The sequence below is a fragment of the Polypterus senegalus genome, chromosome 13 (assembly GCF_016835505.1).
Source record: "Polypterus senegalus isolate Bchr_013 chromosome 13, ASM1683550v1, whole genome shotgun sequence".
Taxonomy (NCBI): Eukaryota; Metazoa; Chordata; class Cladistia; order Polypteriformes; family Polypteridae; genus Polypterus; species Polypterus senegalus.
The window spans coordinates 90,927,551-90,947,203 of NC_053166.1; the positions used below are offsets into that span (position 1 = coordinate 90,927,551).

Here is a 19,653-nt window from a genome sequence, read left to right on the forward strand (position 1 = left end):
CATTTGTATTTCCAAATAATGACAGTATATATTCCCATGGGAAGAGAAGAGGGTCATGAAGTCATGGCAGACCTTCTTCAGGAGCCATTTATAGAAATACATGAGCAGATTAAATGAGTAACAAAAGAGAGCTCATTTATAACATCTTAGAGTTCCCCATTGCAAGGTTCACTCATCAAGCATCAAAGAAAAGTGCATTTCAATACAAGGGCAAATGGACATCACAGTGGCTTAGTGGTTAGCAGCTGAATGGACTTTTGTTCATTCATAATTTGTACATGCCAGTTTAAATAACAACTTGCCAAGGATGAGTGAATGTGAACATGCATACCCTGGTTCAAGATGTAGTACCAAATAAAGAGAGTTTTTGCGTGCATTGTGTGCTGTTTGTGCAGAGCTTCCAACATTTGTGTAGGCTCCAGCACCAGAAACCAAATGCAATTGAGTAATACACATTACTGTAAACATATAAACTAAATTTCTCAAATGCTTTTTAGGAAATTGGCACACATTTAGATTACATGCCCATCATTTTAAAACAGCGGTCCATAAAAGACTAGTTAATATCTTTCCACCTTCTATCAATATATAAATAGGACAAAAGCTTAAACATTGCATAGTGCTCAGTTACAGCTGTGTGTGTGTGTTTATTTTTTTATTGTGAGAAAAACATATGAAATAATAATACATATGTCTGTTTTTCATTAGAAATTCTCTTAAAGGTTTAACTTTACAAGTGTCACAACAGTGTCTGGATATCATACTGTAATGATGCTACACAAGAATCTCAGGTGCTGGAGGACTTCTATTATTCAGTTTCCTTTAACACACAGTGATCTTCCATCAGCTCTGCTACTGGTGTTACTGTATGTGAGGCCCACCTCCTAAAGAAAAGCAGGATCCCACCATTTTGTCTGACATACTATCCCTTTCTACTATTCCTGCAACTTGCTATCCCAGTTATTGGGGCAAAGTCTTGGTGTTCTGTTAGTTTGGTGTCACTCCTGTGTCCTTTGTACCCTCGCGTCTAATCTCTGATGCTGATATGGTGCATCCACCATATTACAATTACTTAGAAAAGCAGCAGTCACATCCCAGTGTAACTAATTTGCTGTGTATTTATCTATAGGTTTAGGTTTGTTGATCTTGGAATATTAAAATGTATTGGAGAAAGGTCACATGGTATATGTTGTCATTACATATACACCTTATCAACAATATACCATATGCCATATTATTATATTATTATGTTTTATAGTTTACAGTTGGATGATGAATTTTACATTATATCTCAAGATCATGTACTTTACTGTGTCTAGTAATGGAATTTCTAAAATTATAAATGAGCTGCAGTTGCACTATTTTTTATTCCTGTATTTTAAGACTGTAGGATTCTAGGTGATAACTATTGTTAATTAAGGATATTAATAAACAAATAGATATTTTTGCATATTGTGCCAAACACTGAAAAACATATACATTGTGTATTAGTGTCTAATCTTTCTACACAGCATTATGGATTACAAGTAAGCATGAAATAAGCACAATAACATAAAACTCTAAGCACACATATTTTTCTTGTATTGAGTGAAAAGTGAAGGCCACGACCTCCTGAGAATATCCTTAGATGGGCACATCAAATGTAAATGTCACAATTTCAAAAGTCCAATGGATGATAGAAAAAGTAAATGTAATTTGATTTGAAACTTTTCATGCAAACGCACATTTTTGATGAAGCCATGGAAAGATTGCATTGAATCACCATTTTGATGGAGGATTGTTGTACATTTATATTGTGCATTTAAAATAATTTGCTTGAATCTGTTGAGGGGATTGAAACATGTTGTAGCTTGGAATAGTCTTAGGACCTCCAATGCATGCAGAAGGAGTGACTTCTTGAGAGTTGAGTGTCAGAAGGAGCAAGGTGTGGAGTTTTTGCCTTTCCCTTTTTTCACTTTTTCACTTGATTTAAATGAGGATATTTGTTTAGAGGAAATTCAGTTAATGATTCTGTTTGACCTTTGTTCTGCCCTCTTTGTATTTTTTATTTTATTCACTTTTAAACATATCACACGAAAAACACACTGGAGGACAAGCTCTCCATGGATATCACATGCTTGCTTTATGCATGTCAGATTACAATTATGCAAAAACACTCCAGAAGGAGCTATATACTCATAGATTCAAGTGTGGCTAAGGAAGCCCTGCTTTTGAGGTCCATAGGTCCCATTTGAGCAGATTTGTCAAGTTATATTCTCCAGTATATATATATTTGAGATGCTTCTAAGAGGAACCCTTTTAAAATCTCTTTTCAGGATCAAATTCCATACATGTACGTCTTTGAAAACCTTCCATAGTCCACCTGAAAGGGGTCGCTAGTATAATCCCTTCCTAAAATAGGTATAGCCTATTAGTCGCTGGGTTGGCATCTCTTTTGACTTGGGAACAGCTGATGGCTTGCTGCTTATGACTCATTCGTGTCCGGAGAGCCTACCATTGTTTCTTAGTCGAGTCTTTGGTTCAGTTTGCTACAATAGGCCTAGTTGAAACAGTGTGGGAAGTGTTTGGTAGTGAAATGCACAGCAACGTTTTATTATTGGTTTAGCCGTATTGCTGTTGATGCCATGAGTGGAAGAGATTTTTTTATATATCATGCTATTTTGATAAAGTCCACTTGTTATCTTGCAAAAATTTAGCTCAATACTGTAATGAGAAAATCTGGTGTATGTTAATATTATTTTTATTAAATTCACGCGCAAGTTTATATAGTCCACACATACCGGTAACAGCGTTTGACGTAACCGGCCCTGCGTGGGGCCGTGGGCTAGCCCTAGGCCCCACACACCCCTAAGGCCATCTCAGTGTAGATTTCAATACACATAGCATGTGCTGTTTTTCCTTAACGGGTTTGTGTTTTTTGGGTTGCAGTTCTCTTTGGGCCTGTAGGTGGATGTGTGTTATATAAGAACAAACAAATTGTGGCAGTGGAGCAGCTCCTCAAGTGCTGCTACAGTTTCTTTATTGTCCTGGTGGTCATTCATGTGTAGCTTTTTTAAGCCACATGGACTTTTGTGGCCCCTTTGGGTGTCCTCTTACACTACGTTCAGTTCAGCAATACAAGAGGCAGATGCAAATGGACCTGGTAGAACACTCGTAGGGGTCAAAGCTTTTTCCCAAAGTTCTAAGGTGTCATAGGAAAGTAACACCACAATTTACAGCACAAGGCATAGCACAGGAGCCTCATTCTACAATGAACAGTGATGCTCAGACGTTAACTAAAATGATCCTGATCTTGTCATTTTGTTTATGTATTTCAATTCGAAGTTCGAATTTAATAATCACTGTGCAAGCCAGTAGGGAGTTGACAAAAAGTCAAATAAAAATCAGTTTCATTTATATCGCTGTATATGTATTAACTTCCTTTAAGCATCTCCAAATTAAAATACACCACAAACTATGAAAAACTCTTTATTTCATTAATAAGGACTTCCAGCTTGTGTCTAGTGAATTCATTTATTTGTTTGAATTAGCTGTCCCTGTAGTAGCCAAAATATGTGCTCGGGCAATGCAGTTCACGTTTGGAGTCTGTTTAAAGAGCTAATTGCTAGTTTTGCAGTAAGCATTAATTATCATAAGAATACGTTCGGAGGCCAAGCGCTTGTGGTTTACAGTAGAACAAAATGAACTACTGGCATCCAAGCTGGAGCCTTAAAAGAACGGTTTTTTAAAAATGATTAAAGGGAGTTTGTTTTTTCACATCCCTGAGGAATGTAGGTATGATTGCATTTTAAATTTGTTCCTTTATTTTTTCTTTTTGAATTTCACTGTCATTTTTGTGCGTCCTTAAAGCTCTCTTTGTCCCAACAGTTAAAGACTGAGTAGAGATAGGCCTCTTCTTTATTTATTCTACACATTGCTTTCTCCTTTAGTCCTCACTTCTTCTCTACCTGCCTGTTTTTCATCCATCCAGTTTGTTGTTTTAGTGAACTATGGTGGAATTGCTTAATGGTGGTGGCACTCCAAAATTGAGGTTCCTTAGATCTGACATCTTTGTAGGAGGATTTTTTTTAATCTAGTTTACTATCATGAATATTCCCACCAATGTGCCACATCATCTTTTGCTTAACTGGACATCTCCAATGTAGAACACAAAATCTGTCAAGTAAAACATGCCTTATCCTTTTTGAGACCATTTATTAATGTAATGAGTAAAAAATTATAAAATAGCATGAACCTGATACTAAAATTACTCAAATGAGGACAATTGGTTAAGCACCACATTATCAAACAAAATTTGCATATCCAATGGATTCTAAACTGCACTGATACAGCTGGGCAGAAATGCCACCTCTCAGCACGTGAAACGCACCGCAGGTCATATCCTGTTATTGTTCTTTCTGTGTGGAATGTGCACGTTCTGTTTGTGCTTTCTGGAAACTGCAGTTTCTTCAAACAGTTTGTAGATAGTTTCACTAATGGCCAACTGTGAGTGTGCTGACTGCCTGATATCAGTAGCTGCAGGACAATTTTACTAAACTATCATCCATCCATGACCTTACTTACTTAACTCATTTGTTGTTGTTACCATTTCTGGAAACATCAGGAGCAAGACAGAAACCAACCCTAGTCCAAAGCTAGACACTATTACACATACAAATGGGGCCAGTGTGAACACTCCAATTTAAGTTAATGCAAACTGGAGTACCATCAGGGAAAAAACAGCAAAGATGCAGGAAGAATGTGCAAACTCCGCACAGACAGTGCCTAACTCAGACTTCTGGAACTGTGACGTAGTAAATAAATAAACGTAAAAAAAATAAAATATCCTTTGTTATTTTCTAGATCTTTTGTCTTGTTAGCTTTTCCTTGATTAATGGTTGCATATTTTCTGCTGTTAGTTTCTGTTTTCTAGCATGTCCAAGATCTGTGCCAAATCCTTCTCCCAGTTGCTTTTGCTGGTATGTGTGGCACACAAAGGGCAGCTCGTCGCCCAAAAGCTGCATCTGAATTCTCTTGGCTCATGTGGAAAGCCCTCCCAAGTTCATCACACTGTCACTAATTTCTGCTCATTCTACTGTCATTTCTGCAAAATTTTCCTATGATCCTGTTCTTTTGCTTACAATTCACATGCCATAGGATTGTGATGTACACTATTGGGTAAAGAAGAGTTTCACCTAAAAACTCTGCACCTCAATTTATACTATCCATGTACATACTAAACAAACTCCTGTCAATCATGGAGAATTCACTGCATCCACTGAACAGCGTCATCTCCAGGCAAAGGAGTAGCTTCAGCGACAGACTGAGGAGATCGTTCCTCCCCCACACTATGTGACTCTTCAATTCCACCCGGGGAAGTAAATGCTAACATTATTCAAAGTTATTGTCTGCTTTTACCTGCATTTTTATTACTCTTTAATTTAATATTGTTTTTTGTATCAGTATACTGCTGCTGGATTATGTTAATTTCCCTTTGGGATTAATAAAGTATCTATCTATCTATCTATCTATCTATCTATCTATCTATCTATCTATCTATCTATCTATCTATCTATCTATCTATCTATCTATCTATCTATCTATCTACATGGATCAAATTATATCATTTTGATATAAATTAAGGTCCAGATATCTTGTTTGATTTGATGGTGCATTTGTAACAAATACACAAAAAATGTGTGTGTGTGTGTGTGTTTACCCTGCAATGGTCTGGTACCCTGTCCGGGGTTTTGTTCCTGTTTTGCACCTAATGCTATTTGACATAAGCTCCAGCCTATCCCCAGCATATCTTAGGTTTGGATTAAATGAGTTAGAAAATGACATGACCTGGCACTCCACAGACACAAATATCCATGTACAAATTGTGCAGCAATCATATACTTGAAAACATATTACAATCGAAAGACCATCTGCTTTGAGCATTAATGTGTGGCAGCTCATTTCTACACAAGTCTAAAGAAGCCACACACTCTGTCACTCTCTCTATTCATACAAGTGAACAAGACCCAAGATTCAGCAGCAGCACACTCTTCATTCATGAGACTATCGCTTTGGGTTTAAAGCTGCTGACTTCTTCTCAACAGTCCTATCCCAGCTGTTTGACCTTTATGCCAAGGTTCATCTTTAAACCACTGGATCAGTTTCACTCACTTCTGTAATTAACCATTATTGACGTCCAGCATTGTGACTAAAGTTAAAAAAAGGACCAACCCAAGGCCTTTAGCACAGACTCTTAAAAAATACTTTGTCTATCAGATTTAACAGATGCTTGAAATGCTAAATCTAATTCTCAAACATCTGTCCTTTCACAGATACCTGCTCTTCCTGTTCTTGTTAAAGATGTTCAGCATAACTCTTACAAGTCAATAAATGGCTAATTCATCTTCAAAGTTACATCAATGACTACTGCAGTCTCCAAGCTTTCAGAATATACCAGTCTTCTACTTGGTGTGTTCTGGTACAATATAGATTTGAGACTTCTTACATTCAAACACTGTTTACTATGTTGACTAGCACAAATGTCCAATAACTGTTCACTACTTAAACCATTTCCTTTCATCACACACTTCTAAGCATTTCCATTGTTTCATTATCAAGGTGTGGAAATCTGTCAATAGAATGTCTGTTGATCACTCAGTTGTCTCCAAAAAAGCCATTTACATTAAATATTTCTTGATCAATTCTCAATGTTTTACTCTGCATGAACTCATAGTTGCACTGAAGTGACTCTCTTTTTCCGGAGAATAATCTCCAAGAAGAATACATCCAGCTGAGTGTTGCTATGCCAACTTTCGGTATCTTAAACGGGGCAGCCCTAGAGCGGCACAAGACACATCAGACCTCTATCAAGAAGATTTGACTTATACGTGATGCTTTACATTGAAACAATCCTGGCTACATGTTGCCAGAACTTCTACATCTCCTTCTTTGTCCTCAGAGATATCCATATCAAAGTCTTATCCATTTGAATTTTTCTAGGTCATACTAGCAGCCAGCCCTATCCTGCTGCCATGAAAATGGTCTGGCCACCAGACACTTACTGACAAAAGCATTCTCATCAATAGCTTGAAGTACATGTCCCAGTTTTGCTGGTCTGTGAGTGACCCTCAGATTTGCTGTTCATATTTTTACACAGGCTGAATTTAGATTGAGCTTTTTATGCCCCCATAAGGATGATCTAAGAAAACCACAGTGCTCCCAGTAATATCATTTCAGGAGACTCTAGGATGCATAATCACTGGAGATGAGACAGTAAGAAAAGTATACCTCATAAGGCAGCCCCGAGAATATGGTCAAGGATTACAAAGGTATACAAAAACACTCCTTTTTATTAATTAAAACACACACACACAACACACACAGAAGGGCGGACGTATCACTTTGAGAAGAGAACGTGCTAATGAATGATAAAGACAGAACTTGGTGTCCAGATATCTTCCTGTCTAGTAAGATGGCTTGCCCATTTGTCCATCAATCAAGTTTCTTGTCTCTCTTTATATATCAAACCTGATGTTTTTTTCCCACTCATCTTGCTTCAAAAGACCTTTCCCTGGTATCACTTCCACTTTTAGTGGCTGCGATACTTTTGTTCCAAGAAATACCAGGTGGGTCATAGAAAGGTCCTAAGGCCAAAAATTTCTCTTGCACATGGTAATATTTTCCAAGTGTTTTAGATAGTAGTGGGGTGTTGTATCGTGTTAGCCATTATGGATGCAATGAGAAGTCAGGCAAAACCCTTTTATTGGCTAACTGAACAGGTTACAATATTCATGAAGATGGGGCCTGAGCTCCCTAAAAAGCCTGCATATTGTAATCTTTTCAGTTAGCCAATAAAAGGTGTTATTTTGCTTGACGTCTCATTGTATCCAGTGTTTTAGAGTAATTTTGCTTTCTTTGTAATTTGTCATTCTTTTGATAAGACTGATACAGGGCATAACTGCATGTATAGTGGAATTATGAATAAATAAATATGAATACAAATGAATGAAGTAATGCTAACAGCGTGTGTATCAGGGTTGTTGATGAAAAGCTTTAACTTTCAGCACAGCTCAGAGCCTATCAGCTTAATAATTATATTACAAGATATGTGATGCGCAATAGTGCATATCTATCTATCTATCTATCTATCTATCTATCTATCTATCTATCTATCTATCTATCTATCTATCTATCTATCTATCTATATTGTGACACTAGAGGACATTGTCACTCCTCTAAACCCACAGACAACACGTCCAGACACCAGGTAAAAGTAACAGAAATAATTTTAATTTCTTCTATAATGTTCACTAAGCACCTCCACCTCCACAATACACAATAAAACACATTAATTAATACAATAAATCCTCCTCTCCTCCCAGCAGCTCTGTCACACCCTCCCAACTCCGACTCTGCCTGCTGGGTTTACCAGAGTCCTTTAAATAGTTCTTGACCTAGAAGTGCTCCTGTCCTTCAGTCCCGTGATTCCACATCATTTCCTGGTCAGATAAAGATTTATATTTTTCTTCAGCCCGGAAGTACTTCTGTTTTTCCATCCCCATGACTTGGGAGTACTTTCGGGCTATATGGGAAATAAAAATCCTCTTGTCTTCCTGCAGCGTCCCATGGTGGCCCCCAGGGTCCCCAGCAGGACTGTGAAACCAAACTCCATCTCCCATGGTGCCCTGCAGGAATCCTGGGCACTCCTATGCTGCAGGGGAGACAACATCTAGCGGCCTGGATTTGTCGGCCGGGATGAGCTGTCCATCGCAATATATATATATATATATACATACATACATACAGTATATAGGTGCGGACCTGATAAGGACATACTGGGGTGGGCATGGACTGTCTGAGGATGCAGGAATACCTGGATAAAATGGTTATAAAGCAACCTAGTGAGCAGCGTAAAGACGGGACACAGATACAGCACTTAGGGATCACATCAATCATGCTACTGAAGTCCATCAGCATGGATGAGCGGCTGCTGGCAGGCCTCACATTTGGACCCTGATGTTGGTTTGGCTCAGTGAGTAGAGGGCTAGTGTGTCACACGAGTTGCCCTTGACACCGGGTGTACGGAGTGAAGCAGAGTTGGGTGCCATGTGTGAGCGGCAAACAGAAAAATCAGCTGGGAATGCATGTCACCACTGAACACCTGAGCAGCATAGTGGAAACAGTCACTAAAGATGCCAACAGTCCATTTAGGAGCCACTCACCAGCAATTGGCATAGAGAGGCTAATTCCATTCCTCAATCTTCTGCACACCTCAGGTTGTTACAGCAGCAGTGGTTACGAGAATTAAAGAATAAAGATCCCAAAACAGAGGACTGGTTTAGCACTGATTCTAGTGGAACATGTGATCAAACTCTTGATGGTTTGCTTCAAGCAGGGCCAATCAGATCACTTCACATTACTTGAATGTCCTTCGAGTGTCACTAGAATGGAGTTTGTGCTGCCTTCGGGTGAACTTAAAAGAATGGGACATTACGTCAACAACAGTGTCTGGAGAGCACACTCTTTAAGTGCCCATAGACTGTGGAAACAGTCATTGAAGATGCCAACAGTCCTTTTGAGTGCCACTCATCAGCAATTGGTGTAAAGAAGCTAGTACCATTCATCTGTCCCTGTTACAATATATACTGTATGTCATATCACACTTGCGTGCCAGATGATTGCCTTCTGGGTTGACCTGAAGTATGCAGTACCACTCCTGGGACAAGAGGAGGTGCTGTCACTAATGATCTTGTCTCCTTTTTCTCTCATAGTGCATGGAAGATGCACAATGATGGTAACTGAGCCACAGGGACCCTGCATTTTCTGGCCCATATGGTATTAGGCCTGACGTCCCCAGAATATGAGAAGCCAGGGGTACAGAATTGTACAAAAAGCCTGACATACCACATCAAAGCCCCAGCGAGACATTAATCCAGGGGATTTCCTGCTCCTTTTGTTTGTGCAGCAAAAATGCCAAAAAGTGCCATTTATTTTCTATTTTCTGTCATCAGCATTAAACAGAGTGGCCTGGCTGGCATCCCGACATTCTGTGGCACTCATTCTATTTGTCACTTGATCACAATACATACAGTATATATTTTTGTAATGAACAAAGCTGTTTAGAAGCAGTTGTGAAACTAGACTCAAAAAATGTGTCTCCACTATACCGTAATGGTTTCAAGAGAGTGATTAGGATGATGATCTCCACAGAAGTTGTTATATGTAAAACATATGGCAGCTGTTCGATTTCTAGAAAGGTGAGAAGTAAAAGGCAGACGGAGGCTTTTTAATGTGCAAAAATGAATAGTTATAGCACTCAATGTTATAAAATGTGAATGATGGACTTCAGAGCCTCCTGCTGGCCAGAAGGAGAAAATGTATCCAAAGATCAATTACATTTACTTTTTTAGTTCTTCAAAACTCTTCTCAATATCAAAAATATAATAAAACAGCTTTTTTTAAAACAGCTTCTGTTTAGTGTATTATACTGTATTAGAAATTGACTTTGATACTTGGTTTAAATGACATAAATATGGTAATTAACTAAAGTACAAATATATTTAAATCTGCAGATTTTGCATGACTCTACTTAAACTTAATGAGACCTATTTAATCTTTATATGTACCTAACAACAAAGCATTTTGTGTCATTTTTATTTACACAATTAAAAAAGTAACTTAGGCTTACTTCAAATAAAGACAATCCCCACTTTTTATGAGTTGTTATCTGAGTGAAAAGTAACACATACAATGAAACTACGGCAAACCTGTCAACTCCTTTTTATAGTTCAGATGAATTAAATGCAAAAGGAAAGCCAGCTAATATGGTCTCTTTCTGGCCTCAGGCGAGGTTGTTGTACATTTTTTGTGTTAAGGTCACACTTTTATTTTATGTCCTCTCCATTTAGACATTTCTGACCAGATGTTATCCAGATGCCCAAGTGCAGCTCTCACATATAAGGGAGAGTAAAGTGTTTATAACATCTGACTGCAGGAAATACTCTCAGCGGAATATTTCATTATGTGTTTGGCTGTGAAAGGAAGCAATGCTTCTATCTTATAGAAATGTTTAATGCGTATTAATATACCTGTATTCTATATTAGTGTGACATAGTTGCACAGTGATTAGCATTGCTTCGTTACATTCATTAGTCTTTTTTCAAAGCCTGGATTTTGACAAACTTGCAGACTTAGAGTGCATTGACTACCTGTCACCTAAGGAATGGCTGGGGCCATTAGGAGCTACAACGCCTCAATTGTAGCCATGTCCATTGTTATTCAGATTTCATGGGTAACAAAGAAGGCCCCAATTAGGAAGCATTTAATGTACAGCAGGTTGAAGGTTTTCAGTGAGCATGGAGTGAGAATGTGAGAAACCCACTGGATAAGTGGAATGGTGGCCACATTACCGAAGAGAAGCAGTTGTGGAGAATCCCTTCTAGACAGGAAGCACTGAAACTACCTGATCAGAAGGATACAGTTCAGATGAGTCCATACAACTTCAGTCACTCTGCTTAGTTCATTCCTTCTGCCAACCACCAGAGAAGTGTATACAAAGAATACAAAAAGAGGACATCATGACAAAAATGTGAACAATGGCTTTTCAGAAGTTGAAGAACCATTACGCTCAATCTCAAATTATGAATGCTCATACAATCTAAACTGAGTTTTTTACTCAACATTATAGGTAAATGTTCCATGTAGAATCCCAGAAATTAAAGATTTCTGGTGCAATGTAATCAAATACACTTGATTCATCCCAAATCCCTACTTTACTAATTTACATATAAATACTGTTTTTTATTTGCAATGGTGATAGACAGGTTGACAGAGGAGGTAGCAGCTGAAACAAGAAGAAGAAGATACTGTTTTCTCTTCTCAGCCATTGTTCTTTATGAACATCATATCGTTTTGAAGTTTATAAACCACATGACCAATGTTCCATCTATTTTTTTTTACTAATGAGTGGGTATGAACAAAAAATGAGCTGGTACTTACTTTTTATGACCAATTTCCTAAATCTTTCTTTGAATTATAAATGGCACAAAACAGCACTACACGAGCTTACCCAGTGTTCTCCACAAAGCGAGCACATGATATATCAATCAGTGCAAACACATGAACAATGAGCAGCAAACATCCACCATGGACTTTCAGGAGCCACAGGTGAAGGTAACGATAACACCTGCATATCACTCCCAAACTTACATGCAGGAGGGAATATGTGGTACGATAAAAACTAGGCGGCAGCTGATAAAAGGCATGTGACTCTTGGTATCGAATGTATGCTCACTGAAGTTGTACTAAGGGTTCACTCACTTTTATTTCTCATTTATGCTTTGCACCTTCCCTCACCATTACCTATCATCTATGGGGGAGAAGCAAAAGCTTTAGATTCATCAAAAATTTCTATCTCCTGTTTTTGACGGATCTTGACGTTTTGGGGTCCCCTGATACCGAAAACATCGATATCTTGATGATGGATGTGTGTCTGTGTGTGTCTGAATGTCACAGTTTCTTTAAGATGGTCTTGAGCTAAAATGGTTGAATGGAAAAATACCAAACTCAAAACCTAAGCCTCTTATGAGATGACGATGTGCTGATTGACCTAAATCGAGCAAGAGATAGAGACACTCTAGAGGAACCCTCAAATACCATAATTCTGCAATTAATTATGAATTCTTCTTGTCAATTGCTATCGTAATGACCTATTTTATAATCAGAAAGATAAGCATCAGAGCAGTAAATAATAACTGAAATGTTATAGAATAGTTTTGGTATCTTGGTCCCTAGGGCACAAAGTCCACTGATGCTTATGTCCAAATTCTTTTTATATCTAGCCTCTGAACTCGTTAATAAAGTCATGTGCCAATATATGTCTGACCGAATTGCAATTTGTACTTACAGCCAATGTCCCCCTTTTTTTTCTTACTGATAACCGAATGTGAATAATAGATTCCTTTTATGAGCAGTTTATTATCCCCACTTCACTACATGAGCTTACCCCCATGAAGAATCAACCAATTGATGCGAAGCACCAATAAATGAACAAAAAACTTTCCCCAAACAAAGCAAAGCACCAACATGTAAACGATGAGCATGGGGAGTCCTCCATGAAGTATCAATTGATCAGCACAAAGCATCAACACAAGAACAACAAGCATTTGCCCTGTGGTGTTTTGGGAGAACAGTTGCATAGCACTTCCAAACTACTGCGTAGGAGTGAGTGTCATGATAACCACTGAGAAGAATATTGAAAAGTGCTGTGTAGCACCCAGAAAAAAGGTGGCCAAGACTTGAATATCAGTTTTAGCTACTCCGTACCAGCAGTTAAAGTATGCATACCAGGGACCAACACCAGACACACAGAGCCTCAATTGTAATGACCTGCACATTTTGTGACTAACATACAGCCAATGTGATATATTGACAAATGGCCTGTCCCAAATGGAGCTGTAAGTCATCACAGGACAGTATATATTTAGTTATAACAAATCATACCTTCTGCTTCACTAAGATGCCTACTGGATTAAGAAAGTATCACAAGCAGGTTCCCAGCCCAAAAGAGAAATCATACTGTGTAGAATATGGTAGGCCAACATGGGCCAAGAATTTTAGCATGGAGATGCTACTTGGCAATATTAATTAAGTCCATTAATGCTGAGCAGCTAGCCATTAATGACTTTCTTCATAAGAGCTTTTGGACTGAACTTGGCTTTATCCAGCTTGACTTAAATGAACTTAAATGTCAGCAGAGAAAATCTCTACAGAGTTAGGAATACTATCCAAAAATACAGGTCTGTGGGAATAACAGTTTAAAATGTTGAAACACAGGGTAACCACCATGAACAAAAAGCTGATAGAGATTGAAAACTGAAACTGGCAAAATAATGTTCAAGTACTGAGCATACTGGAGAATTTGGACAGTTCATAACAAATGATCACTCATTCTCTTCTCAAATCTCGTTGAATTTATTCCATGTATAGAAAAATATTGAATCTACACTTTAAACCATTATTCTGCCTGCCACTTATTCAAAACGTTTTTGATCAAGGTCAACAGAAAAACTTTGTCTTACAACAGCTACCATATTTTATTTCTCCCTTACTTTAGCAGCCTGACTACAAAACCACAGAAGGTGATGTTCCTGTTCCTTAAAAAAGTGATGAAAGCTGTGCCTAATCCTTTGTTGTTGTACCCAGCTTACATTAAGCTCACCCACACGGTTGGCTATGTTTGTTACGATGACTGAAAGCAGGTTATGGAGGCTATTGAAATATTCTGCTCTGCCGGTGTCTTTCCTTTGTAATGGTGCCTTCCATCTCCTCTACCTTCAGATGATGTACATTGTTTTGGGGCATTTCTCCCTAAACATATGCATTAGATGACTTGTTACTGGCAGTAATTTCACTTCATTTCTGTTCAATGCTGTTATAATTTCATCTGTGATTGATTATGTCGATGGTTATTGTTTTAATTTCCTGTTAAATTATTAATGTTCAATCATTTCTAAATTATTTTAATTCCTGTCTCATTCTGACCTTGCAGTTCCAGGGAATGTGATTAACCTGTTTCATCCTCACATAATGGATCTGCTTCCAGGCACCAGGTGGAGCACATATTTACTCCGATCCTGTGCTGAATTTTTTTTAGCAGTTTCTATGTAGTTAGCCTCTTTAGTAAACTCTGGTAAAATTTATATATTCGACTTTATCTGTTGAATTCTAACTTACGTTTCTTTACAGGGGGGAGATTGGAGGGTGTCAGATCTGCATCAGTTTTAATTTACTCTTCTTACAGGTTGCTTGTATGCATTTTATTTCATGTAGACTTGACAGTTTGGGACTAGTGAGGGTACTGGTTCTGGGAAAGGGTTCAATGTGGGGATAGTGAGTAAGTAGATTTTACCCTGCTATTTTTCTTAGGTGTAACCATGGGTGTTCAGTAAGAGTAGATGTTTGTCATCGCCTTTCTTTCACTTTTTTTCCTTTCACTATATTTTATTTAACTCTCTCCTCTATCTGATTCTGTGTAATGGCAGATTTAACAATAGTGTCCTGGAATTTTCACAGTCTAGGCTTTAATCTGAAAAGGGCTACCAGTTTGAATTTTGTTTGGCATAAAAAGGAAACCAAGCTACTTGGGTGTCATGTCCCCAGGATGAGTATCAGGTATTTGAAGGTGGTGGTCTCTGCATCTGCCACCTCCAGGAAACATGGTGTGGCTATTCTGGTGTACCACAGTCTACAAATTGAAAATTTGAACTCTGGTTCTGATCACTTTGGTAGATTCTGCTATACACTAAAAAGAATTTAAAGGGAAGAAATTTACCTTCAGTTTGCTAAATGGTTCCATCCCATATCAGTCTAATGTCTTTCTGTATAAAACAAATGAAATCCAACAGTTTTAGCATTTTGAAATTATTTAAGGTAAAGACACAAGCACATACGTCAATACCCATCTTTAGGCCCTCTTCATCAGTGTGTGCCTTACTCTACCTGCTCCCTTTGCAAATTTAGTAGCTCACAAACAGAAAACCCCTTCACACAGGATAATTCTTTGATTCAAAGACCTACACCTCCTCCTCGTTCATTGGTCAAGAGTCCTGTGTTCATTTCAAAAGCGAGACACTCTGTTCGTGGACTACTTTATCTTTCTAGAGGTGTTTACTTAACAATATTCTAGCAAAAAATGCAAGCATTTTGCATGTAATGGGCATAATACTGAATGACATGAAATGTGGATTACATGACATGAGTAAAGGCAGATTTTTAATATGTTTGCTGTTGTCCAGCATTTGTTATCATGGGCTCCCTTTCTCTCAGAAGCGTTCTTATCTCTATTCCCCATGAAAACATTTTCTCATCCATCAATGCAAAGTACATGGCATAAGTAGCATATTATAAAAAATACCCTCTTTGGGTGGAGTATTTCTTTAAATGTCTTTTTAAACTTGGCCATAAAACTGCAGAACTGCAGGACCTACTTGATGATCCATGAATTGCTGACCATACTGAAGTCACATGAGACTTTTTTGTTTTAGTCGGATCAGCATGTTTACTTTATTGAAGCTCATCATCTGCGCAGGCAAAACAAAAATGAGACACATTGTCTTTCTTCACACGGCCTCGTATTTAGATGCCTGTCATCTGGCTGAGTGTCATTCTACTCAGAATCCTGAAAGCACCATTTATTCTTTACACTGAAAGTAAATTACTTGCAGTGCTGCTTACAAGCATTCATGTTATATTAGATTTTAAACAGTGACAAATTTAAACAGTATTTCTCTGCTCTCCATTTCAGCCTATTTAATAACATTAAACTGTAATAAATATTACATAAATAGCATGTCAGGGCTTGGGAGTCTTTGTCTGGGAATTAGGAACACTTTCAAGAGGCAGCAGTAACACTTTTGGCAGCAAGACTTTACTTGTCATACACTTCTTCCACCTCTCTTTCCTCTACAGGGGCATACCATAAATGAAAATATGTACACCTAGTAGGTGTGCCAACTCTGTGGCTGTAATGACTTCTTTACCTGTACTAAATGAATTACCTGTAATTAAATTAAACTCTACTATGGGTTGACCACTTTCCTCAAGTATTGCAGTGTTCAGAGGCCAAGACTGTTACAGTGCAGTGAAGGAGTCATTCCAGTGGTGTTTACCTGACAGACTAAAAGAGAGCTTCATTTATATTTTGATACCACTCAGCTACCAAGTGTCGCATAAGAACAGAAGAAACATTTTGATAAGAATGAGCCATTTAGTCTAGAATAGTGTGTCGATCCACATTTAACTAACATCAGCAAAATATCAAGTCAAGGCTTGAAGGACACTGTCTACCAGTCAAGTTGGTAACTTATTTCATATATGTTACTTTCAGTGTGGAGAAACATTGTTAATGCTTGTGATACATTTACACTAAATAAGCTTCTATCTACAGTATACTCTGGTTTTCTGGCAAAAATAATACCTGACATTCACCATTCTAATTCTCTTTGCAATTTTGATCACTTTCATCAAGTCTTCTCTTAATGTGTACTTTCTTAAACTGGAATGATTAATTTCCTTCAGTCTAATCTTTATGTACAGTATAGCTCATAACTCTCAGCCCTGGAATCAGCCTGAGCTGTACTTCTATGGATTTTTTCAAATGCTGCTGTCACTTTTGAAATATGGAGACTAAAACTAAACACAGTACTACGTGAGGTGATGCTTCACAAATGTGTTGTGTTGTATACTCATAACCTCCATTTGATTTGTACTCTATACAGTGAGGTATTTAACTCAGTATCCATTTCAGAAATAAGCTGGGTCTCCAACACTAGCCATCCTGTTTACATGTTTTTTACCCAAGGTTTCTTCTATCTGAGTTTCTTGCGTGGCAACCCTTATTATGCATCAGTCGTATGATGGAGAGGCTGGGGAAATAAAATAAGGTAGCTTTGGATGGTGTGTTGCTCATGTATTTGCTTTCAAGTATTAGAAATCATTAAGTAAATTTGAAATCCTAAAAACCAAAACACATGCCAAAATACAAAATAAAATCACTAGAACAAGGGGAGCACTATAAAGTCGCTATAACAAGACATACTGTAAATGCTAAATGCTTTATTAACCTGAGCTCTCCTTTTTATGTCCCAAGCCCTTTCATCATGACACTGCTGCATATCAAGTATTGTCATGCAACAGGCCAAGATGGGAGGGGACTGAGCAAGAAGGTGGGTGAAAGGAAGGACTAAGGGGCGGAGCTCCTGCTGATTCTGCAACTGTTTTCAGTCTTAATCACATCTGTACACCGTCTGTGTTAATTGCATTAATGAAGTGAAACAGTGGATGAGGGGGGAAAAATTTGCCTTAAAGCTTAAAAAAGTAGTTATTTTATGTCAGTTCTGCAAATATTTGAAATAAACAGTTGCTTTACACAAAAGCACAACTGGCTTGTATTTTGGATTTCCTTATCACACTGTCCCTGGTGACACATAAGGCCCTGGTTTAATAAAAATCAGTCAATCAGTAAATAAATGTATGCTTTCAGTAAGAGACCCTGGCAGTTTGAATTATGGCAGTGAATGCCTTGAAAAGTATATAATGTCAGTTTCTTTTTACATACTCACACACATGGATTATATGTTTGACCAGAAAAAGGATATCTGATGCATATTTATTTTTATGTTCCTCATTCAGGTCTGTCGGCTGTCCCCAAAAACATCCCCTCAGACACCTTACTGCTGGATCTGCAGAATAATAGAATTACAGAACTGAAGGACAATGATTTTGCAGGGCTGCACAGTCTCTATGTAAGTGTCCCTGTCATCAACGCTTTTGTTGCTTTTGATCTTGCAGTTTTTATTGATTACTCTGTTGAAACTTTCATGCTATATTCTAACATTATAATTCTTGTTGATTTCTTAAATACCTTTAGTGTTATCTCCACCCAGCTCTTGAAGGAAAATCTAATGCCTTCTGCAGGGAGTTTGCTCCCATCTTTCTTTAAATTTTTCCCTGGGACATAATTTTTTTCCCACATTTCACATGTGTGCTGTTACTTGGCAACTCTAACTTCTAGTCATAGAGTATGTCAGATTTGCAGACCGCAATTGCTGATCACATATCCAGACCAGGTCAATAGGCTATATGTACATGGTACTGCTGACATAATTCTGGTGAAATCTCAGCCACTTCCATTGTCCATACTACAGTTGTAATTTTTGTTTGGATGTGAGAATGTCTGAGAAAAAGATTTTTAAGGTTCAACGTACAGATAGCTCTACAGCTGCACATTTTTGTGTACCTTTATGTCGAACTTCCAGTAAGTACAACAAGGTACTTAGTTTACATTTTACTCCAATGCAGAAATGTTATCTAAATGGATTATCACTATCTGGAGAGAGAGCTTTATGGTTACTTACTATACCCTAGTTTGTAGTCAGCTTTTTTTTTAAAAAAGAGGATTTTTGTGAGCCAGGCTCTGAGACAGGGCACTTTCAAAACCAGGGGTTTAGGTGAGGAGAAAGTGACTGATGGAGAATAACACACCGGGTGAGGAAGAGGATGATAAATTCCCTGAGGACCATGAACACGCTTTGGCTCCAGATCCAGCAGTTTTTGACTTAGTATTTTATGAAAACATGTCTTGCAGAAAGGAGATCCTCCTGCTGAGGAAACAAATTGAGACCCTTAAAATGAAACAGTGGTTTGGCATTCATTTTTTTACATGGTAACATGTCTAGCAGGCTCATGTTATTATGTATTAAGCTTACATATATATATTCACCTGTCCCTGAATAAAGTTTAATAACTAAATATTGAAATGCAGTTTAGGGTCCCAGTAACTAAAAGCACAACCTCAGACTGTTATTTTATTGATCTTTGCAATCATAAGCAGACCAGAACCTTGAGATCTTAATGTGTGCTCTGGTTAGTAAGTCATGATAAGTTCAGACAAGTAAGCCGGACCTTTCGCCATTTAATGCTTTATATGTTAAAAGGAGGATTTTGAAATCTGCCCTAAACTTAACCGGAAGCCGGTGTAAGGAATTAAGAAATGGAGTTATGTGTTTGTATTATCTTGTTCTTATAATAATTCTTGCAGCAGCATTTTGGATTAACTGGAGGCTGTATAAAGAACAGTTTGAACAACCAGTGAACACCGCATTGCAGTAGTCAATC

The 19,653-nt window shown here is 37.9% G+C and overlaps 1 protein-coding gene across 1 annotated transcript in view; it reads left to right on the plus strand.

Moving 5' to 3' along the window:
• The window catches only part of bgnb (biglycan b), a 138,002-nt gene that overhangs the window by 102,834 nt on the left and 15,515 nt on the right, over nucleotides 1-19,653 (plus strand). The window contains exon 3 of the mRNA XM_039774430.1: nucleotides 18,169-18,281. Within this exon, the coding sequence (XP_039630364.1) occupies nucleotides 18,169-18,281 (113 nt within the window). The remainder of the gene's footprint in view (nucleotides 1-18,168; nucleotides 18,282-19,653) is intronic.